Consider the following 24813-nt stretch of genomic DNA (forward strand, 5'->3'; position numbering starts at 1 on the left):
GAAAAAGCAATGAGCAACTTGGTAAGAAATGTTCCACAAACTGCAAGGAGCTGGTGGATTTAGAAAATTATTTTTAAATATCTAGGGAAAAACTACATTTATAATGATAATAATTGCATGTTAAAAATTATGTTACAGAATTATTTTATTTTTCAAGCGCCTTTTTCAGGTCATTTCCTTATTTTAAAATGTTCTTCTTTTTTATTTATTTATTTATTTATTTTTATTTTTTTTTTTTTTAAACAAATTTCTTGCTAAATTTGGGGTTATTCATTCAAATCAAACCAATTATCTCCAGTTTCAGTTAGCTTTTCCACATTATTAGACCTTTGAGTTGGAAGTGTGATGCTGTCGTATCTGTAGGAGCACAGCGCTCTCCTGTGGCCATGCTGTGCAGTCCATACTTAGTTTATTACTGTGAAGTCGTTGCTCATTAATCATCAGCCCACAAATCCAGTGAGAAGGCATCCATCTTAGATAACGGCACATTCTCTCTTATTCAGCCTTGGAGACTTCTGCTAGAAACCATTCTGCCATCAGGTGACAAACAGGGCCCCAGGGTTGTTTTTGAGAAGTGTCAGTCTCTCTAAATAGGACAGAAAATGACAGATCCCTCTTAATGATTTATATGACAGCGACAGCGATCTTATACAAAACCTTGAAACAAATGTATTTATTTTATGATGGGTAAAATAACTGCAGCACCTTCTGTTTTGTCTTTTTAATTGTTTTCGAAAATAAGTAAAAATGTATCACTGACTCAACCTGTTGTCTGCAGCCTTTCCCTGCCTTTGACATTTGCATTATTAAAACAACACACAACAATTATATATTTGCCAGATTCTCAGTGAGTTAGAGTTAAGATAAGATAAGATAAGATAAGATGAAACACATCTAACAGAAACTGAACATGCAAAACTGAGAAGAGGAGATTTTAAACATGTATTTTACCCCTCCCATAAATCAGGGCACAGATGAGGAGCTGCCATTCTCATTTGGAATAAGGTCCAATATGAATATATTTCACAAATTAAAGACAAGGAAGGTCGATATATAATGATCATGAGGAAAGAAGGGGTGATGGTAACACTTTGAAGCATATATGCTCTCCCAGGAAGCGACTGGCCTTTTTATAAAAGATTATTTGACATGATATCTACTAAATCTCAGGGAGTGCTTATATGTGGAGGTGATATGAATATAAGATTGTCAAAGATGGATTCATCTGGTCCCAGTTTAGGACATAGTAAATCCTTAATCAGTAAAATAAGTTCTATTATAGAAGAAATTGGTATTACTGATGTTTAGAGGGATCTCTACCCAACTAGTCATGGCTACACCTACTTTTCTGCACCACAATCCACTTACTCTACGATTGATTATTTTTTCACATTTAAGAGAGGCCGGTTCAAGGCCCAAAATCGACACTATGGAAATTTAACTCAAACTTACTGAATAATCCTCAGGTAAAAGAAGAATTGAAAAAGGAGATAGAAAATTACTTTAAAGATAATGATAAAAGTGAAGTATCCCCTCCTATGGTGTGGGATGCATACAAAGCTGTACTAAGGGGAAAAATCATTTCCTATGCCTCATCACTCAAGAAACGCAAACAAGAGAGGCTCAATAATTTGTACCGCCAATTTAAAGAATTACAAAAAGAACATAAGAACAGAGCAGAACCAGAAAAGGAAGTAACAATTAAAAAATACAAAATGAGATAGATGAGATAAATTCAGAGGAAGTTAAAAAGAAACGGATGTTTCTAAAACAGGGATATTATGAGGCAGGAAGTAAGGCAATGAAATTACTGGCATATATACTGAGGACACAGAAGGCAGACAATACCTTCAATAAAATAAGATGCTCTCAAACTAAGAAAATACAGTATAAATTACAAGAGGTCCAGCAAAGTTTTGAAAAATACCATAGAGAGCTATACTCACAACCACACCTTGACCACATTTGAACTTGCCTACAGTCACACAGGAACAAAATAAAGCCCTGGTTACCGATATCACGGATAGTGAAGTAAAGGCAGCGATATTGAGACTTAAGTCACACAAGAGTCCAGGCTTCACGGCCGAATGGTATCAATCTTTTGGTGAACAGATAATTCCAAGAATACGCCAGATATGTAACTGGGCTCTCATAAAGGGAGAGATCCCTGCCTTGTGGGTGGAAGCCATAATTGCAGTAATACCTAAAGGAGGTGAAGACAAACTAGATTGTAAGCAATACCGACAAATTTCAGTGTTAAATGTGGATTATAAAATTTTCATGTCAATATTAGCTAGGAGAACTGAAAAAATCTTACCGTCTTTTGTCCACCTGGACCAGACGGGATTTATCCATCAGAGACAGACTCAAGACACTTTGAGAAGGACATTACATATCATGTGGCATATACATCAAAAGAAGACACAAGCTATGCTTAAGGGATTGGATGCAGAAAAGGCTTTTGACTCAGTCAGATGGACCTTCCTGTATAAGGTGATGGATAAGTTTGGCTTTCACAAAACACTTATTGAGGCCTTCAAAACAATACACGATAACCCAGCAGCTAGAATTAAAATCAATGGCAGTCTCTCTCAAAATCCTTTACATTAAAATGTTCATGCATTTGCGGATGACATGTTAATTTTTTTTAACTCAACCTGTATTATCTCTACCATCTTTAATGTAATCTTGGAAAAATATGGTCAATTATCAGAAAACCCAGATTTTGACCTTCAACTTTGATCTACCCAAGCACTTTCTCACTAAATATGGTTTGAGAAGTGACAAAAAAATCAATGAAGTACTTAAGGATTAATCTTACTCAGGTATCACAAAACTATTTGAAGCCAATTACACCCCCCTAAACTCCAAAATAAAGTCAGTTTTAATTTCAAGAATTGAATCAGTTAAAATGGTTATTTTACCTTGTCTATTATATCTTTTCCATTCCCTGCCAACTGAAATAAAAGATCAGCAATTCACTGAATGGGATAAATTAATTTCCAATTTTATCTGGGCGGGTAAGAAACCAAGAATAAGATACAAAGTCTTGACAGTTATCCAAAGAAAAAGGGGCTATGATGTTGCCAAATTTAAAAGATTACACTATTGCAAGCCACAATAGCAGATAAAAAATTGACACAGTTTGGCTGATAAAAACAATCCTTGGATAAAAGTTACTTTAAAAACCTGGTAGAAAGTGGTTAAAAAGTAGAATTTGAAGGGGGCAGAAAAAAAATTCAGATGGTGTGCACATTACATAGATTTTATTCCAAACAAGACAGATACAAGATTCAACATGTGAAAGAGTAAAGTGCTGACAGCATACTGTTGCTTTATGCAGAATTGAATTTGAAAGAGTTTTAAAAAATTCAAAAGAGATTATGGACTGGAGAACCAAGATTTTTTTTTTTTTTTTAGATATTTACAAGTATGACATCGGATTAATGAAATTTTGCCTGAGGGATTGGGAAAAGTAGACAGTGGTATACTAAATATCTTTGTGATAACTTTTAAATCTGGAAGTGCACGTAAATTAATATCTGAATAATGTAAAAGTTATCTGGACTCTTTGAATTCAAACAAACAGCATGTTAAAAGTAAATGGGAAAGAGAAGGAGGAATGGTTATATCTGAGGAGGAATGGGGAAATATTTGTAAACTGCAATGGAAAACAACATTTTCACACAGCTGGAGGGAATTTGGGTGGAAGAGCATCATGAAGTACTTCATTACTCCTGCTCAGAAGAGGCATCAAGGTGTTGGAACAAATTGTTGGAGGTTATGTGGTTCAAATGTAGCCAACCATTATCATTTATTTTGGGATTGCCCAAAAATTATATTCTACTGCTTCTAGTCCCTAAGTGTTTAGAAACTGTATTTCAAATTTCTATCCCATTTGATGTTTTGACAATACATTTGGGCACTATAGCATTGAATATCCAGTCTACAGCAGACAAATACTTAATGAGAATACTACTTGTCGGAGAGAAGAAAGCCCTGACTAGGAAGTGGTTACAACCAGATGCTCCAACATTAGAGTACTGGTTAAAAATTGTCCATTAAATTTACATAATGGAGAGACTAACATTTTCTATAAAAATGCAATCAGACAAGTTTAAAGGATTGTGGTCAAAATGGGTCAGTTACATTAGCCCACGGAGACCAGATTTACTTGAAATACTTTGTTAAATTGCCATCCCTACTGAATTACCAAGAAGAGTGTGTTGTGAATGGATCTTTATGTATAAATCAGTGAGTGTGACATCTTTTGCTCATTTGTTCAGATGTTCATATTTTAAAGTAAAATGAAAGGGAGAGCAATAAAGGGAAGGAAAGCTTTGTTGCCAAATGAATTGGTACATTTATCTGAATGATGTTTACATCACTATGTATTCATAAAATAATTTATATGTGAAATGATTTATATACTACCTTAGACTATGTATGATCTCCCTGGTAAAAATAAAATTATAAAAAAAGATGATAAGATAATTTAAGATAAGATAAGATAGAACTTTATCAATCCTAAAGTAAATTTGTGTTCCAGATTGCTCCAAAAATACAGTAGCAAAAAAGAATACAACAGGGCATCAAATAAGTGAAAATATAATACGAACTGTCTAATAATAATGTTTAAAAGTAAAAAGCAATATTGCACCTGGAGTTTGAAATTGCACATTAACATAATTAAAGTACTATTGCACAAAATATACTCCATTTTTTCTTCCTACAGAAGGGAGAGGAGTTGTACAGCATTAGCGGCCTTCAGCCTGCTGCTCCAGCACACTACAGCTAGAAGATGATGCTGGCCACCACCGAGTGACAGAACATCTGCAGCATGGTTCTGCAGACACTGAAAGATCTGAGTCTCATGAGAAAATACAGGCAGCTCTGGGCTTTCTTGTACACAGCATCTGTGGTTTTAGTCCAGTCCAGCTTATTGTCTACATGGATTCCCAGGTGCTTGTACTCGTCAAATGTGTACATTAAACATTACACATTAAACAAATGTCCAGCATCTTGTTTCCTTTAAATTTAAACATGCCTTTAGTGTTCTGCTCAGCCGCTTGGAAGAGCACATTTTGAGTCACTATGTCTTCATGAAAAATGTGTTGCACTGAACCTGATTGAGCTATCTCTACCATTCAGTTTAGGTACGCTATGCTAAAAAAAAGTCCACTAGATGTCGCTGTGTCTTAAAACAGTCTGCCTTTTCAGTTTGCCTCCTACAGATAGTAACAAGAGAAATCACACCAGACATAAGGGCTCTGTGATGTGGGAATCTCAAAAATAGATGTTTATTAAAATGTTAGAGTTTCAGAGGTCTTACTGAACAGATTTATGAAACTTCATGTAAAAAATAAAAAATATATCTAATAAGGATCAAATCATTTTTAAAAAACACACTCTACCAAACAGTCCCTGTAGCCTTTTATGGTCTGGTAGTGAAGCTAAGCTAGTGTAACCTAAAATCATATAATTGCTACAAAATGATGATGATAATAATAATAATAATAATAATAATAATAATAATAATAATATAATAATAATAATAATAATAATAATAATAATAATAATAATAATTTTAAAAACAGCAACAAAAACAAAACAAAAAACTTCTGATCATTCATTGGTGTTGCATGATACACTGAATATTATCGATTATATCTATGTCTATGCTGAAATAATTTTGCCATGCTTTAGGCAGTAAAACAGGATTGCATTGTCATTTTATGGTAAAGGTTGTAAAATAATAAATTCACAATTTTTACGTAATGAATTTAATAAAAAGATGGATATTGTTGTTAACACCATAAATTTAATTTATTCCTATTCCATGATATATTTGATTAAAAAAAATCATTATTCACCATTTCTGAGACATTTTCAAAGTACTGTTATGGTAAATATGTATGTAAAAATAATATGAGTATTGATAATACTACTCATTCATGATCAGACATTGATATATGTTAGTTTAATAACATTTTNAAAAAATCATTATTTTTCACCATTTCTGAGACATTTTCAAAGTACTGTTATGGTAAATATGTATGTAAAAATAATATGAGTATTGATAATACTACTCATTCATGATCAGACATTGATATATGTTAGTTTAATAACATTTTGTAGTCATCATTACAGTACAGGGTTTGTCATGTTGATTTTTCTTTGTTTCAGTTTTACCATTACCATGAACGGCCATCTCGACTGTTTGGTAGAGACCCATATAAAAACAAACAAACAAAAAACAAACAAAAAAAAAAACAAACAAAAAAACCACAGGGTCTGTTAAAAAACAAAACAAAACAAATAAACAAAAAACTTCTGATCATTCATTGTTTTTACATGATACACTGAATGTATAAAATAAAAAAAGATGGATATTCACTGTTGTCAATATCATATATTTAATGTCACTTCATGACAAATCTGATGAAAAAATATATATATTAGTATTACATTTTTTTGCCATTTCTGAGATGTTTTAAAAGCACTGCCATGGTAAATACTGTTATGGTAACTATCTATGTGGAAATAATATTGACACTACTCACTACACTTTTTCTCTCTGTTTTACCATTACAGTGGATGGCCATCTCAAGTGCTAGGTAGAGACCCCTATCATAAGATTATGGAGTCTAAAAAAAAAAAAAAAAGAAGTAAAAAATGGGGGGAGGGGGTGGGGTGTGATAAAGAACACAGTGATGACAGTGTTGTTTGGTTACATAGCCTCAAGGAAATAAAAAACGCAAAGAAAAAATGTTCGATTGCTTTTGTCTCACTGAGGACATCAAAGGAATAAGCCCACTGGCCTTTGAAACTACACCCCCCATACTGCACAGCGCTCTAACGTAATCACAACAGGAAGTGTAAGAGGCTGGGAAGCAGCGTTGGTATGATATGAGCAGATAGGGGGGCAGGAAAACATCAGTATTTCTCTTGTAAATCAGACAGTCCGTCAGAGAAGCAGTTCCTCTCCTGCTCGCGCTCATGGCCGCCGCCCAGGAACAACGCAGCCCCAGCAGGAAGACATAAACCGGGCGGGCGAGGCTTTGTTCCCTCGGTTTATCCCAGCGGACCGTTCGCCTATGATGGAACGGGCGATGGAGCAGCTTAATGTACAGCTCAACCGGCTGACCCGTTCTCTCCGCCGGGCCAGGACCGTCGAACTCCCGGAAGGTAACGTCTCAAAAAGGCTTTAACGCGAGCTGCCAGTGTAAACAATGGTGTTCACGTGCAGATATAAGTCACAGTGAGGTGTCACAGCAGCCTGCCTCGGCCTCTGAAACACACACACACACACACACACACACACACACTGATTTCACTCTACAGCCTGGACGTTTACTCATGTGTGAACAGTGTTTGTATAAGTGTGTGACTGTTAGCTTTGACAGTCTAGCACACAGGAGCAGGGGGAGTATAAAGGTTTTCTTTAGGGACTGTTCTTTATTTATCAGAGGAGGGGGGGCGCTAGGGTGTGACTTTGCTTTGTCTTTTTTGTGTGACCTTCCCCATAATTACAAGTATTTTCCTTGACTTTGGGGAAATGTAAACCCCTCCCTCCACCACAAGGTAGTTGTTAGATTTAAAATATAAACACATGATATAAATATAAACCTGGATTGACATCACTTTTCTTGTACTGCATTCAGATGCCTTCACAAGTATTGCAGTTTTTTAAACCTTGAGCAAATTGGCTTGATTTCTTTCAGAAACATGGGCAAAAAGGCAATGAGCAACTTGGCATGGAATTTCCCGAGTATTGTTACCTGCCAATACCTTGTTGTGTTATTGTTTTATATTGCCCTTTTGCACTCACTAATAAAAAAATAAATAAATACATTTATTTAAAAAAAATCCAAAAAACAAACACAAAACAGATATCAACATCTAGGCCAACAAAAAAGAAAAACATAGATGAGCAAAAAAAGAGAAAATGGATGGAAAAAATAAGGTTTATTGTTTTTGGGGGGGGGGGGTAATCAAGTAATAGTCTAGTTAAAAAACAGCTGAAGCTAAAGCCTTATCACAAGTCCTGAGAGCCCCAGGAGAAGTCTTTAAATGCCTTATTGTATCCAATCAACAGTCCACAAGCCAAAGAATTTTAAAATTTTATCAAAATGAGGAAAGCAGAAAATCTTAATTTCTGAGATGCGAGAACTAATAATATAAACATCCTGATCTGTCGATCTGTTTACTGATAATGTATCAGTATTGTATTTACAAGTTCAGAGCATATGAATGGCCCTCCAAAATCATACTTTTGAGTGGGAATAGGGTCAACAACTGACAGCAAAAAAAAATTACATATTTTATTGCACATTTTATTAAATGCATCTATTAGCTGTAGCAAGTAAGCAAACTGAACTATAAAGCATGACAGGCCAGCATACCAACATTGATAACAACGTTATTTTATAACATGAGTTGCTGACATGATGTCATAAATGCATAAACATTGCGGGCAAAGGTCAATGTCTGGTCAATGGTTAGACACTTTTTTTTAATTCATTAACATGTTAAATCTACATTATTGATCACATGTAAAATGTAATTTGGTATTAATGTTAACTGCTGTCCATGTAGAGTGACCTAGATTAAATAAAAAAATATAATGTATATTTCAGAAACTACATAAAACATAAAATAATGTATACAAATATGAAGAAACTGGAAACAGCTATCAACCTCTTGTTTAAACACTCTAAGCATTAAAATGCAACCTGTCTTTGTAGCTTCCATGTTGCAACCTCAAAGCTCATGAACACAACCAAGTTGAAGAACGACTCTCCAACTTGGAACTCTGTCCTTCTGACATCACATGAACGCAGCATCATCATCGACTGTATCATGTACTCCAGTGAGGCATGTTGCCTGATATGAATTGAAATATGAATTCTAACAGTTATCTTCCTCTCCTGTATCTCCTCCACAGACAGTGAGACTGCAGTGTACACACTGATGCCAATGGTCATGGCTGACCAGCACAGGTAAACATCAGAGCACCCTGTGCAGCATGAGCAGAGTGTTAGGCAGAGTGTGATGTCAGCGCCTGAGGAAGAATCACAGTGTTTATCTACCGTTGCTCGTAGTAACAAGTCTCATCATGTCTTTAGTTTCTTCATACGTGTTGCCGCTGAGCTATAATCACCATGTGTTTTTTGTCTCCAGAGGAAATGATACTCTTGTTCCATCCTGTCTTTTTAAAGGTCAGTTTCAGAGCTGCTGCTCAACTCCAAGTTTGATGTAAACTATGCCTTCGGACGAGTGAAGAGAAGTCTGCTGCATATTGCTGCCAAGTAAGATGTGGTTCACTCTGTTCTCATTTAAGAGTAAGCACAGCCTGGAATCCAGCCAGGAGCCTCCTTCTCATCCAGCGCATTTAAAAAAACATTACAACAAAGATGGAGGAGGTGGGAGGAAATGCCTCTTTGACTTGAAGAGGGCCCAAATAATCTGTTTTTGTGCATCCCTGTCCTCCCAAAGACATAAAAGGGAATATGATTAATAAATTATTACTAAATTAGTATCATGTATAGCACCTAGTAGCAATGCCAACTGGTTGTTTCACACAGAATTGTGTTTTTAGAACACTTCTGTTCTTTTGGGTCATAAACAGGGTTGGTACTAATGCATTACCAGTAACACACATGAATGAATAAAACAAAACTTTTTTTTAAGCAACAGGAACTTTCATGTTTCTTTTCTTAAACAGTACCTCTGCTCCTTACTTGATTCTATTTTTGAGCCAGTTATCTACGTTTTACTACGTTTGACATTTCTAACATTGTTATGACAGATGAATCAATGGATGTGGGTCGCTTAGATCACGCATACAAAGATGAATATTTGAATTTGTTATTTGAAGTTTTACAGTAAGCAGGGACGTCCCTAAAAAAAGGTTTTGTCTGGATGGCAGCATGTATTGCTCCAAAACCTGTATGTACCTTTTAGCATGGGCATTAACACTTGCTGTACCATCACAGATGCTGTTTTGAACTCTGCACTGGTAACACTTGCACTTGGTTGCACTCTTTGTCTTGGTATATTGCTTAGTTGTTTGAATAGCTTGCTGTGTTTCATTTTTAAAAAAATTAAAAAGACTTTTATCAACAAGTACTATTTTAAAAACATCATTTTCCGCTTTTTAAATTTTGCACACCCCCAAAATATTAATATGGAAAATAGTCTTGTAGTTTGAATAATTTATGAACGAGGTTATCTTTTACTTTTACTTAAGTGGGTTTCTCAAAAGGTAACTTTCACTTGATTTACTTTTATAGGAGAAATTGTACTTTTACTCAAGTATAGATTTTCAGTGCTCTTCCCACCACAGTTCTTTAACTGAGCTTAATAAATTGAGAAACCTACACACCTTCACACTTAATTATTAAATATTTAGTTCAAAGGCCATGCTAATGAATATTTCGACATCACTGACAACCCTGATGTGTGACACTGAGCAGATGTGATTGTGTTTGCAGGGTTTCCCACTCATTTATTTATTTGCAGCGGCCCACAATGATAACATCTGCCAGCATGTTTTGATGTGTTATTTTTGGAGCTGGACCATTTATTAGGAGCGCTATTAGAATATACTGTCCGGTTATTGGTTGCACTCTGAGCGCAGAGTGTACTCTGGGCACAGACGGCGCAGCGGACCACCAGATACAGTAAAAGTGAAACTAAACTGTTAATTGTGCTAGGTCTAAAAATGTGTATTCCTTCGCCTCTGTGGCAGCTGCTCCCCTTATCCAAAGATCTAGCTGTGATTGGATCAACTGATCAGTTCAACACCCCACGACTCAAATTCAACAGAGTGAGAAGAAAGAAAGATTTCATGAAGAGTTTAACCTGTGCTGCATTCATGGAACTGCAAAAACGTATGAATTTCAAAAGGGGACATGCACATTATATGAAAGAAATGACGCACACACACACACACACACAAAAAAAAGCTAAACAGAAAGTTTGCTGAATCCCCAGCACGTCCTCCCCAGTTGTGTTGTGTTGTGTTGTGTTGTGTTGTGTGCTGCTGAGTCACTAAGCTGCTGTGTGTTGTCTGTGTGCAGCTGTGGCTCAGTGGAGTGTCTGGTTCTGCTGCTGAAGAGAGGAGCCAACCCAAACTACCAGGACATCTCAGGCTGTACCCCTCTGCACCTCGCTGCCCGCAACGGGTATGAGCCTCATGAGACATTTATTTACTTTTTTTTATTTACATGTTATGTAATGGACATACAAGTTTTTTTTTTTTTTTACTGATTCTTTTAACCCTTAGGGTTATTATTTTTAACCCGTTTTAATATTACACACACTCGTAGCACTCTACACACAAAATCCGTTTTTCAAATTCAAGCTTTAAAAAATATTATGCATTATTATTATTTTCTACTTTCAATTAGTATTTTTTTTTTTTTGGACCAACATCAGTCCTCATCATAAATATCAAATAATCATTAAATTTCAGAATTTTAACCCTTTAAATTCCATGTTATTTTAAGCTGAAAAAAACCCAAAATGAATTATTTCCAATATACTACATGCTAAGTAGATAATTATTATTTTGATTATCACAGCCTGGGAGTCCTAATCTTTATTATCAAATATTCATTAATTTTTATTTAACCCTTTAATTTTTTTATTTTTTTATTTGATTAGCAGCAACATTGATTGATTGTGACAGTGCACCTAGTGGAAACAGCATGTATTTTCTCCATATGCCAAATATGGTAAAAATGACATCATCAGTTGGAAAATAGTAAAAATGACAAATTTAAAGGCAAAAGCCAAGAATAACACCCAGAAATAATACAATGTTTTTTTATGCTTTGATGGCTGTGGGATCAAAAATGTCGTTCTGAATGGGTTTCAATGGAGCATTTTTTGACCTTAACAGTCTGAATGTAACTGTTTCGTTTCTACAGTGTATTTTAGCTGGAAATTCCCAGATTAAACTGAAATACACAATCTTACCAAAATGTATGCCAAATGCATGAACACAGCCAAAATGATAAAAACTGAAAAAGTATCCCTTGGAGTCAATGAACACTGAAGATAGTCATCACTGTTAGAAGTATGAAATGATGTGAGACAGAATGACTGTGTGTCATGACACTAATGATGAACACTTTCCTCCACTGTCCCCTCAGACAGAAGAAGTGTATGGGCAAACTGCTGGAATATAATGCTGATGTCAACATCTGCAACAATGAGGGACTGACTGCTGTGAGTGCACTCTCATGTTTCTGTTGAATATCTTCAATTCATTCATCATTTCTAATCAAGTTATGGTAGTGTTATCTCTGTGACTGCTAATTAATTAACCCTAACACCTGGATCAACATCGGTTTTAATTACTAACATTTAAACCTCTGACACATGAGAAAATTGGTTTGATTTCTTTCAAAAACACGGAAAATAATGAGCAACTTGTGGATTTCCTCAGAATCAAAAATACGTATTTTTCCTCTTACTTTTAGTGCTATTCATCAATCTAGATAGTTTTGTTATGAGTTGGTGTGAGTGTTGAAGATATCAGCCTTCTCTCCAATATAGTGAAAATAGATGGCACTCGGTTTGTGGTGCTCAAAATGCCAAAAAAAACTTTTGAGAAACTCAACAGCAGTGTCTCTTTGCAGAAATCACCACTCAGTTACTAAAGATAATCCACAGACCTATTTTCTTTCAAGACGGAAGGGTGCATCTACTGCTCGCTCACCTAGCACCAATGAGTTAATGTAACAGCTCAGCTGAGGAGGATGCTGTTAATGTGTACATCTTTCACTGTCATGAGGACGAGCCTCTCGTCCATGAGGAGATTCACGTTTCTTTCTGTGCAGTTATACAGTTATTGGGTGTAGTTCAGTAGAAAGAAAATAGTTCTGACATGAAACTACTCAAGACAAGTTCTGTGGATTATTTTGAGCAACCGGGTCATGATTTCTTGAAATTGCTGTTGATTTTGAAAATGTAGTTTTTTTTTTTTTGTCACTTTGAGCACCACAAGCCAAGTGTCATCTAGTTCCACCATACTGGAGAGAAGGCAGACATCTCTGATTGATAAAAAGTGTTACGCTGTAAAATCTGAAAAGTAGAATTTACTTAAAATTTTAGTTAAAATAACTATTAATCTTAATTTCTGTTTACTTTATATCAAATTTTTAAGTTTACTTAAAATTGTGTTATATTTGCTCATTTTTTGAAGTTAACAACTTAAAAATGACAAGTAGAATTAAATCAAAGTTTTAGCTAAAGTTTTTAACTAAACCAAGCTTACTGTGCTATATATCTGTATTCTGCTGGTTGCAAATTAGTCAGTCATATTTGTGTGTTCTTAAACAGATCTCTTGACTTCATCATTGGTAAAATCCTCTTTGTGATGATCAAATTGAGTCAGACTAACTTGGATTACTGAAGTTGCTAAGACTTAGAAAGAACAAGGTCATTTCACTTGTCATTTTTAAGTTGTGACAACTCCACAAAACTAAGTAAATTTGGCCAAAATTTCAAGTAAACTTAACACTTGGATATAAAGTAAACTAAAATTCAGATTTAAAGTTACATGTACTTTCATTTTTTAAGACATAGGTTTCCAAGATCATTTTAAGTAAGATCAACTTGTCAGATTTTCCAATGTGCAGGTAAGAGGGAGAGTGTGTATTTTTAATTTTGGAATGAACTGTCCCTTTAACTCCTGTAGTCATGGTAGCGATTGCTCATGTAAACCCTCTGCTGCAGATCCACTGGTTGGCAGTGAATGGCAGGACAGAGCTCCTCCATGATCTGGTCCAGCATGTGTCCAACGTGGATGTGGAGGACGCCATGGGACAGACAGCTCTACATGTGGCCTGTCAGAACGGACACAAAACTGTAAGCCAATTTAAAAAGATAAACAAAATGAATCTGTATTTTTAGCTTAAGATAGAGCATAAAGCTCAAAGCTTGGCGGCAGATGTTGGTCTTTGGCTCGGTCAGGTCGATCCACTCCAACATCAGGAGCAGCAGCAGCTCTATCGACTGCTCGACAGGCTTTTAGGCCTTTATGGACTGTAATTTAAGATCAGTAAATGTTGGGTTTTACTGGCAGTGCCGACAGTTGCTGACAGGATTTTCATTCTCTTTGATCCAGGAGTAAAAGTACATTGAAGTTGATGTCAGTACTACTGCTCTAACCTTTAAAACTTCATATTGTGCTCCTCCTGCCCCCAGTTTTATGCATCCCAGAACACGCACATTCAATTTCTTAATGCCTGTATGGTGTGAGTGCTACAAAATAATTTGTAAAAACTTTCATAAATCATAACAATTTGGAATGCTGGTAGGCAAGTGGGTAAAGTGCATGTCGTATAGCTGCAACATGACCAATTCAATTCCGGTACTCTCTCAAATAAAAGCAAAAATGCCCCTCCAAAAATCAAAGCAACATGTTGAGCTGTGATTGTGACCAGCTGGCTGCTCCTTACAGCAGCTAAGATGATCAGATTGGCAAAGATTGTGTTGTAAAGGCAGACACAGCTGCCAGAATTAGAGCCTGATCCTTTAGTCAGATTTGACAGATGCGTGTGTTCAGGAATACTTCAACACAATGCTGAGCCAACACATTTAGTCAATTCACTGCACCTGTGCTCAGTGTTATAAACATTAGTTACATGCTGTCATTATGCAGCCTTTGGGTTTACTACTGTGAGCCACAGCAGAGGGTTCCTCCAACGATGCTTACTGCTGGTAGATTGAGCTGCTGTCCGAGCTTGGCCCTCCTCCAGAAATATGAATAATATACCAGATATAATCCAGCAGAGACATTCTTTCCTCTCATAACTCTTTATCCTGTTAGTAAGTTAGCCATCACAGCATGAGACTGTAGACACTGAAATCATGTCTGTAAATTGTTATTTTTGTTGAGCATGTCAGCGAGATATTTCCCGGTGTGTGATGTAAGTGTGTGCTCTGTCCACTCAGACGGTGTTGTGTCTCCTGGACAGCGGGGCTGACATCAACAGGCCCAACGTCTCCGGAGCCACGCCCCTGTACTTTGCCTGCAGGTGATGTCATCATTGATGCTGATGATTCATGTTGTGCCACTGATTCACTTTCAACACTGTCCGACTCTTCCTTTCATTTAGAAAATGATTTAACCCAGAGATGATCAACTTGCTTTGCTTGGGGACTACTTTTAAAAAATGACAGGCGGCCAGGGGCCAGTTGCAGCCCCTGTACGTGTTTCAAGGATTTTAGGACATATCTAGGAATTTAGAATGTTTCTAGGATTCTAGGACATTTCTAGGATTTTAGGTCTTTTGGGACATTTCTAGGATTTTACTATGTTTCTCAGATTTTAGGATGTTTCTAGAACTTTAGGATGTTTCTGGGATTTTAGAACATTTCTAGTATTTTTGAATGTTTCTAGGAATCTAGAACATTTGGGTCTTAGCTAGGGCTCCTGTCGGGGGGTGTGGGATCCTCCACAGGCACTTTTTTTTATAAACAAGCTCTATTTTGATTCTGTTTTATGCACGCTGGCACCTTATGTATACTAAAAGTACAAAAACAGTTCCCAGTGTCAATCACTTTTTATAGTGAATCAGAAAATGGTTGAGGGGCCAGATTTGACCTGCAGGTCGTAAGCTGAGTGTCACTGGGAGCTGGCTCCTCCCAGTTTTATCTCACATTCCATAACGCTAAAATAACCTTAAGTATTAGGGACCACAATATTATGAAGGGGCCATGGATAGCTTTGTGCTATTATTTGACGTTACTTTAGTCGTATTGAAACTTTTCTTGTCTTATTCTGTAGCCACGGCCAAAGAGACACAGCTCAGATCCTGCTCTCTCGAGGAGCCAAATACCTCGCTGACAAGAATGGAATCACCCCTCTGGACCTCTGTGTGCAGGTGAGTTTTTCTTTTTACCACCTTTTAACCATCCACACACTTCACACTTTTTCCTCTTAGTGCTGTTACTGTCCCTCCTGTGTGTGTTCAGGGTGGATACGGGGAGACGTGTGAGATCCTTATCCAGCACCACGGCAGACTTTTCCAGACCCTCATCCAGATGACACAAAACGATGATATGAAGGAGAACATGGTAACGCCTCTTTGTTACTACATACTGTACATTGACAAACCCAGTGTATACACTTTTATTGATGTGTGTGTGTGTGTGTGTGTGTGTGTGTGTGTGTGTGTGTGTGTAGCTCCGGCAGGTTCTGGAGCATGTCTCTCAGCAGAGTGACGGTCATTACCAGAGGATCTTGACCAGTCTTGCTGAAGTGGCCACCACCAATGGACACAAGCTTCTCAGGTAACACTCTATACAAGGTTCACATATTCGTCTCATTTGTTATCGATCTCTCTGTACAGAACTTTTTGACTTAATCACAGTTTTATAGATGGATAGATGGATAGATGGATAGATAGATAGATAGATAGATAGATAGATAGATAGATAGAAGATTCTTTATTGATCTCCACAGGGAAATTCATGCAGCTCAAAAAACACATAACAATAAATAAAATAAGAGATTACCCCCCCCCCCCCCCCCCCCCCCAAAAAAAAAAACAAAAAAAAAACAACAACACAAGAACAAATGAAAGAAATGATGAAGTCTTATGAAACTTTGGGGCTTTCTTTTTGTTTGTTTGATTTGAAGGTTTTGGGGGTTTTGGGGGTTCAAACACACAGCACACACAGTGACATCAAACATACAGCAGCCATTCAACATGAGCCGAGGCATCACAACACCTCTCTGACTTTATTAGTCTGTGTGCAATTAATGTTCAATGAACATGCAAGTTGTTACAAAATCTGTGATACTTTTGATCAGACATGTTACTTATATTTTCAGACATTTTACAAATATTTTTCAAACAATTTAATTTTTTTTTTTTTTTTACATTTTACTGATATTTATTTTCATGTCTTTCATATTTTCATCTTTCAATCTTTATTTTGACATTTCACTGATATTTTTCCCAAAATATTTACAAATATTTTTGGAACATTTCACGACTTTTACTACTTACTTCACCAGATTTTTAGTAATATTCGTGGGGCATTTTATAGCAACATTTCTAATCAGAGAAATTCAATATTTTTTCAGACATTTTCTCAGTAAAATAATTAATTAATTTATGCATTATCCAAAAAGCTACATCAAAAACATTTTTTGAGTCAAAACTTGCTATTTTTGGGGGTAATTTCATGTTAAGTTGCTCATTGCATTCTCAGTTTTTTGTTTTTTTCAAGCTAATTTTATTCAGGTTTAAAGGGGTTAATGACCAATGCTGAGATGAAATAGAGGACCAAAGATGTCATTACAAAACAAGTCTTCCCTGCTCAGCTGAATCAGAGTAGTTGGTGCTCCTCTCCCTCTCTGATTGCAGACACACAGAAACAATCCCCAACATGTCAGTGTGACAGCTGCCTGATGTGTGTCAGTGTGTTTGATTTGATGGAGCTGCATCACAGACTGAGAGTTGAGTGGTCCTGAGATGTGTTTGTGTTCCTCCTCAGCCTGTCCAGCAGTTACGAAGCTCAGATGAAGAGTCTGCTGAGAATCGTTCGTATCTTCTGCCATGTGTTCCGCCTGGGGCCTTCGTCTCCCAACAATGGCAACGACATGGGCTACAATGGCAACAAGACGGCTCGCAGCCAGGTCTTTAAGGTTAGTGCATAAACTGTGATCTGAAAAATGCTCTAAGGAAGCTGCTGGGGGGGGGAAGCAGTCCATGGGCGGGTTTCCATTACAGATTCTTGCACAGCTTAAGTGTCATTTGCGAAATGTCGATAAAACACAACTGCGACATGACTACTGAGTGATGTTCTGCAACTTCTTCTCTGGCAATATCATTCCAGGAAGCATGGTGTTCAAAATACTAGCAGGTCTGTTTCTACTAGCCGTTGTTATTTCCAATTGTAGTCGAAGTAGGCGTATAATGGAGTGATAATGGAAAGGCGAGCCCCTTATACGTGGGAGCGGCTACATATGAGGGATTTCTGGGAGGTGATAGTCCACGATTTCAGAGGAATTGTGGATTTAAAACTTTTGAATGATCCGCCCAACTTTTGAAGAGTTATGTGATGCAATAACAGCTCTTGTAGCGCCTGCTGCATCATGAGGGAGCCAGTTCCTACTGACAAGAAGCACATAGCCATAGCATCATGTGACCTAGAAAAGACAAAAAAGTGTATTTACTGTCAAAAAAGGAGTTTTTTGTTTAACTGATGTGTTTCCATTCTGCATATTTTCTATTAGCAATTTCAGATATGCAATTTGAGGTTTAATGGAAACCCGCCTGTGTTTTTTGCAAAAGTGTGTTTAGGGTTTGAAAATGTCTGTCTTTGGCGGCATGTCCTGGTGATGATATAAAAAACAGCACTTTGTGTAGCTAATTGACCTATCGCTAAGCCCCACCCCCTTAGCTCACTCATCCAACCAATTGGTGGGCTCCCTAAACTAACAATGGCAGGTGTCAGTGTTAAAGACTTATCCAAAGATGCTATTCAGAACTTTTTGGGACTGACCATCCTTATTTCACACAGAAGCCGTCAAAACAATCTTCACTATGCCGAGGTGTTAGCTTTAGCCAGCCTTTGGTTGTTTGTAAAGTTACAGCTGAGTTAATATTAATGGTTTTCAGTTGGGTGAGAGGGGAATGTATCGGCTGCTCAGAGGGGAACAGAATACATCAGAATCCTCAGTATATGCAACATAGTGGACTGCATGGGTGCTAGCTTTTACAATTAAAGAAACCTAAATAATACTGTCTTCCAAACAAAGCAATTTTTATTAATCATAGTACTTTGGTCACTCAAAATCAGCAGGATTAGACACACTGAACCAGCTAGAAACCAGTTTGTAGTGCTTGCTTTGTCTTGTACCTTTAGCCAGGTTTCAACGAGGGGGGGTTGGGTGATTATGAATTAGGCCTGAATTTTTTTAAATTTAGAACCATGAAGAACTAGCAGGCTAAATGACGTCTGTCTATCTGTAGCTCCAGCCTGTTTCTGTACTGCGGGCAGCGCCGCACCAATACTCTTGGCGTGTGTCATCATTTCACCATCCAGCACCAAAAACACCCACTTACCTGTGGGGCTTACAGTATTCATATGCCAAAAATTTGAAGACACCAAAAAGCTTTAAACCACAAAACAGCATGCAATGCATTACTTACTGTATATTATCACCACCGTCCAGATCAATAATCAACACAGACACAGCAGAGAACAATAAAAATTTCTTCCTGCCTTCATGCTTATTTGTCCAAAACAGCCCATGAAACATCCGTAGAGCCCTCGGCCTCCTCTCCCCTGCTTTCTTCGCCAGTCATGAGCAGTTCCATGTCTTTTTTTTCATGACCTCAGTGGGGTCTCCACACTGTTGATTCATTGAAATGACTTTGGCCTGCATAGGGTCCGACTGGCTGACTAGTTTGAGGAAATTTAACAGACTTGATTGTATTTTTGTCATTTTACCAGTTTCCAGGCTGTCTTAATTCAAACCGCAGTTTCAAATCACAACATCAGCTCACGTCACACACGCAAAATAACTAAACTCTGTGCACTGTGTGACCTAAGTGCCCTCTCTCTCTCTCTCTCTCTCTCTTTTAAAATCTATTTTAAAATGCATCTAAAATAGGCAAACAAGGGATTTATGTGCGACTTCAATGGGAAATATAGACTAACAAGACAGGTAACATTAAATATTAAACACAAATTTATTTACATATTTCCATAGTGAGACAGGAGGTGCTAGATCCAATTAAATAGGTTTGGGTCCTAACAGGGGAGGTGCCGGATCCTGCTCAAATGAAGCCCTGGTTAACACTGATGTCCCATTGTCTAAAAGCAAAAGTACCGAGACTAAGTTGAACAGATGACATGATGAGCCAACTTTATGAAGCTGAAGTTGGCCATAATGTTAGCAGCTATTAGCTAACTTAAGCTAACGTTGCTTAGCAAAGTTTGCATTGTACATGATGTTTCCGACATAATGTATGAGGCTAAATATATTTGTCACTTTGCAGCAAATTTTGCTAACACTGTGTTGCCTTACGTTACAACAAAAGTACACATCCTTGTTTGCTTATCTCTTTTATGTGTCACTTTATGTGCTTAATCCCAAGTAGACACTTTGCTCTGTTTGTGTTATATTTAGAGAACAGGACAAAAAACACTCCATTCTCCAGCCTCTCAGGATACCTTGAATCAGTGTTGCATTTACCCCATGCACATCATTTATCGACCATTTTTTAAAGTTATAGCTGCAGAAATTTCAATAAGACTGCAGTAAAATCAACATTTTTGATGCTTTTCTATGGAGGTTTACGAGCAGGATGTCAGAGTTGTGTAGCTGCATCATATGTGATAGGCTCGTGGTGTTTGAGGGCGGGGCTTAGTGATAGGTCAATTGCCTATTCTTATTGGAAGCTAGTTGGTAACACTGCTGGATGATCATACTGACTGGACTTGACGTTCGTTTAATGACAACAGCAGAAGTAAGACTTGACTCCATCGGTTCCAGATTCGGGTGAGACAGACGGAGGTGGAGACGGTTCAAAAAGATGATTGGTCCTGGACAGCTTCTGCTGTCTCTGATGTGAGCCATGGACATTTTTATTATTTGCAGTTAATCACAAACCTCTGCATGTCGAATATATTGATATGATCAAATGTGGGAAACATGATCTGTGTGGAACCCTGTAATCACATACTGATACTATCATCAAGGCAGCCTGCGTTTCAAGTTTATCTCCCTCTGAATGAAAATCTGACACATGATTTGCTCTGATATGAATGCTCCATTTGAACATGATGTGAACTGAGTTAGGGTTGGGCAAACTCCTACCAATCCTAATAATCAGTTCTAGTCATAAAGCAGCTGTGTCTCAGTAATTTAAAGCTCTGCTATGACAAATCTCATAGTATACTGTATATTTCAATATTGCCCAACCCTAAACAGAGTCGACTTCACCTCTAACTTCACTTCTCTTTTTCCCTAGATATTTTTCCCTGGATATTAAAAAAAATAATTTTCTAAATCTACTAATTTCTTGCAATTTGGGAAACATTTCTTACTTGCTAGCTGCTCATATTACTCTTTTCACATTTTTTGAAAGAAATTGCACCAACTTGCTCAAGGCTCACTGTTTTAAATATTTGTGAAAGGCATTTGCAGGTTTCAGCTGCACAAGAAATAGGATCCAGTTTTGAAAAGGGTTAAAAGCAGACTTCTTTGCTGGTGCCACGGGGTCCTCCGGTCCTTGAAAATCCAGATACTGTTCCTCACACTGTCCTATAGAAGAGTCAGGTCTTTTGGTGTCATGATGACGATTTTTTTTTCTGTGATAAGGACTCAGTACCAGATAAGGTGAAAAAACTGAAGACTGAAGTCATTCCTCTGTTGTGGTGTCCTCATGGATCACTCTCTTTGTGTCCTCTGTGTCCCCGTGTCCCTCTCACCTGCTGTCTGTCTCTTTCAGCCGTTGGAGCTGCTGTGGCACTCCCTGGACGAGTGGCTGGTGCTGATCTCCACAGAGCTGGACCGGAACAGGAAGAACCCGTCTTCCTCCTCCTCCAGCAGCGAGATTGCCTCTCTGCTTCTCAAACAGCGGGAGGTCGACCACTCCGGCTCCCCGCCAAAGCTCCCCGCCCTGATGGACCCTCAGACTGTCATGGAAACGGAGGTGTACGCAGACGGGGAGGACGTCATCTCCATGACAGCCAATCGGCTCAGCGCTGTGATCCAGGCCTTCTACATGTGCTGCTCCTGTCAGATGCCACAAGGGTCAGTATTCAATCTTCATCTGTCAGCCGTCACATCTGATCAGCGTACAGAGAAGCTGGGATTTTGGTACGGTGCATCTGGAGGTCTCTACACATCACAGCTGATACTTAACCCTATTATACCTAGGAAAATTGGCTTGATTTCTCTTAAAAGATGTGGGATGAGGGCGACGAACAACTTGACTAGAAATGGCCCAAGAATGCCAAGAAATGAATAAAAAGTTACAAGAAAATTAAGAGAACATTGGCAAAAAAATAAAAACAAGAAAATGATTTCAAGAAAGTGCTAAGTAAGGCTAATTGTGTGTGTGTGTGTAATATCATTTTCAACACAGTTAAGATAATTATAAATTTAGGTTTTTGGACATTTTTCCACCTGTTTTTTTTTTTTAATTTAATTTAAGTAATATCTAATTATTTCTCCTAGCTAATTTTCTGATCCTTTCCTTATAATGTTCTACTATTTTTTAAACATTTTTTCTTGTAGTGTGTGGGACATTTCTCGTCAAGTTGTTCAGTATGTTTTTTTTGTTTTTGTAAGACATCAAACCAGCTTTTTCAGGTTTCAGAGGTTTAAATATAAGTGAAAAGCATCCGAATGCTGCACAAGAAAAGTGATGGTGGTCCAGGTGTTAAAGCCTTAAAGGTGGAGTGTGTAAGATTTAGTGGGATTTGGTGGGGTCTAATGATGTATTGCAGATTGCAGCCAGCTAAAACTCTCAGCTAGAATTCCTTCCATGTTCATTGTTCAGGAGATTTTTATCGGGAGCTGAGTTTCCTCAGAGGTCTTTTCCTCTCTAAAAGAAATGAACTGATTTCAACTGCCATAAACACTGAATGAAGCAGTTTCACGTTATAATTCATGTATTTCTGACACAGTTTGGGCATTCTGGAGACAAGACTCACCCACCACGGGCTACTGTGTGCTCACCCCTTTTCTCTCATAAGCTAATGTGTGCTCAGCTTTTTCAGATCCAGACATTCAGGAAGTTTTTACCATGAGCCAAATTATCCGCAGAGGTCTCCTCATTTTTAACACTTAAAAACACTGAATAAAGTACTTTCATGGTACAAATCTTAGAAATTGTACAAATCATGCACTTTGGCATGTCGCTGCAGGTGGCTTGTCCGTCACTTGGCAATCACTTAATATCCAGACATCCAGGAGGTTTTTACCAGAAGCTAAGTTATCCACAGAGGTCTCCTCCTCTCTAAAACATATGGAGCAGGTGATTTAAACTGTTACAAAACAAGGAATTAAGCAGTTTCACGTAATAAATCAGTATGTCTCTGGCGCTGCTTATTGTAGTTGGGCTTCTAACTGCGGTGGCTGAGGCAAACACTTGAATCTTCCTATCTGGAGCCAGTAGGCGGGTTTCCATCATCACACAAATTGGGCAAATTGAAATTGCGAATATAAAATATGCTTCATGGAAACATGCGATTTAGAAAAAACTCCCATTTATCGCAAAAACATTTTTACTCTAGCATGAGGTAGTATTTTAGGCAATTTGAAAAAGCCATATTTCGCAAAGCTGCGATGGAAACAATTTATTGTTTTTGCTTTTCTAGGTCACATGATGCTATGGCTATGTGCTTGTCAGTAGGAACTGGCTCCCTCATAATGCAGCAGGCAATAGAAGAGGTGTTATTGCATCTCATAGCTCTTCAAAAGTTGAGTGGATCATTTTGAAGTTTTGAATCAGCAATTCCTCTATGAAATCGTGGACTATCACCTCCTAGAAATCTCTCATACGTGGCTGCTCCCATGTATAAGTGGCTCGCCTTTCCATTATGGCCCCATAACACGCCTACGTGGCCTTGGAATGAAAATAATGATGGCTAGTGTGGTGGCTGCAATAGAAATAAAGCTGCAATTGATTTGAATATCTGTCACCATGCTTCTAGGAATGTTATCGAGTGAGAAATTACATAACATTTCATAAGCTTTATTTCTACCCCAGCATCCATCAGAAGGCTCAAAGTTAAAAAAAACAATGAATACGTAGACTTAAAGCCTAAAAAGACAGATTGTGTCTCTGTTCTGTGCTACAGTGTCAGTGAAGCTGTACGCAGCAGGTGTAAACAGCTGTACTGAAAAACCTTACAAGTGAATCTGTTCTGTCAAACATGCGAGGCAGAAGGCTGAAAAACGCTGCTGAAATGTGTCTTGTGCAGACAGCTGAAGTTCCTCTGCTGAGAGGTGTCACTCCTCAATCTCTGCTGTGCTGAGCCTGCTGTTGACGGATAAACTGGATGCCTCCAGCGCATATATGTCTCCAGATTTTCTGCAGTTATGTGGCAAATACTATAACCGCAATTCCAAAAAAGTTGTGAATTTGTGTGAAACGTGAATAAAAACAGAATACAGTTATTTGTTGATCCTCTCTCACATAATATTTAGTTGAATACAGTACAGAGATAAGACATTCAATATCAAAACTGAAAACTTTTTCTGAATTTGTTGCCTTAAACACCTTCCAAAAAAGTTGCGACAGGAAAATGTTTACTACCGTGTTACATCACCTTTTCTGTTAACAACACTTGGTAAGTTTTTGGGAACTGAGGACACTAATTGTTGAAGTTTTGGAAGTGAATTTCTTTCTCATTCTTGCTTGATATACAACTTCAGTTGCTCAGCATTCCAATGTCTCCCATTGTCATATTTTATGCTTCGTAATGTTCCACACATTTTCAGTTGGAAACAGGTCTGGACTGCAGGCCGGCCTGTCTAGTACTTGTGCTGTTTTACTATGAAGCCGCCTCCATCACAACTTTAAGTGCGTTTCCTGCTTTCAGCTTTTCAGAACTCTCTTGTTCACAAGAAGACTGACGAGGCTTCATTGCCTCCATAACTCATCATAAAACACACTAGATTTAAACTCAACAGAAACAAAATAAAACATACCCTAATTGCCCTGGTTACTCTTGTTAGTAATCTAGATAGTACGTCCTCTATTCCAACCATCACCAGCTCCAGTTTGGCCAGCGGCTGTTTACAGTCCTGTAACTTCTCCC

General features: G+C 37.7%; 1 protein-coding gene across 1 annotated transcript in view; it reads left to right on the plus strand.

Moving 5' to 3' along the window:
- The first annotated feature begins 6884 nt into the window (after positions 1-6884).
- Positions 6885-24813, plus strand: part of hace1 (HECT domain and ankyrin repeat containing E3 ubiquitin protein ligase 1) — a 39722-nt gene continuing 21793 nt past the window's right edge. Inside the window, 12 exon segments of the mRNA XM_042490274.1 lie at positions 6885-7188; positions 8948-9002; positions 9222-9311; positions 11085-11189; positions 12162-12237; positions 13750-13881; positions 14971-15053; positions 15806-15902; positions 15994-16095; positions 16205-16311; positions 17524-17674; positions 21492-21796. Of these exon segments, the coding sequence (XP_042346208.1) occupies positions 7098-7188; positions 8948-9002; positions 9222-9311; positions 11085-11189; positions 12162-12237; positions 13750-13881; positions 14971-15053; positions 15806-15902; positions 15994-16095; positions 16205-16311; positions 17524-17674; positions 21492-21796 (1394 nt within the window). The 5' untranslated portion in view covers positions 6885-7097.

Source organism: Plectropomus leopardus, chromosome 7 (assembly GCF_008729295.1).
Source record: "Plectropomus leopardus isolate mb chromosome 7, YSFRI_Pleo_2.0, whole genome shotgun sequence".
Taxonomy (NCBI): Eukaryota; Metazoa; Chordata; class Actinopteri; order Perciformes; family Serranidae; genus Plectropomus; species Plectropomus leopardus.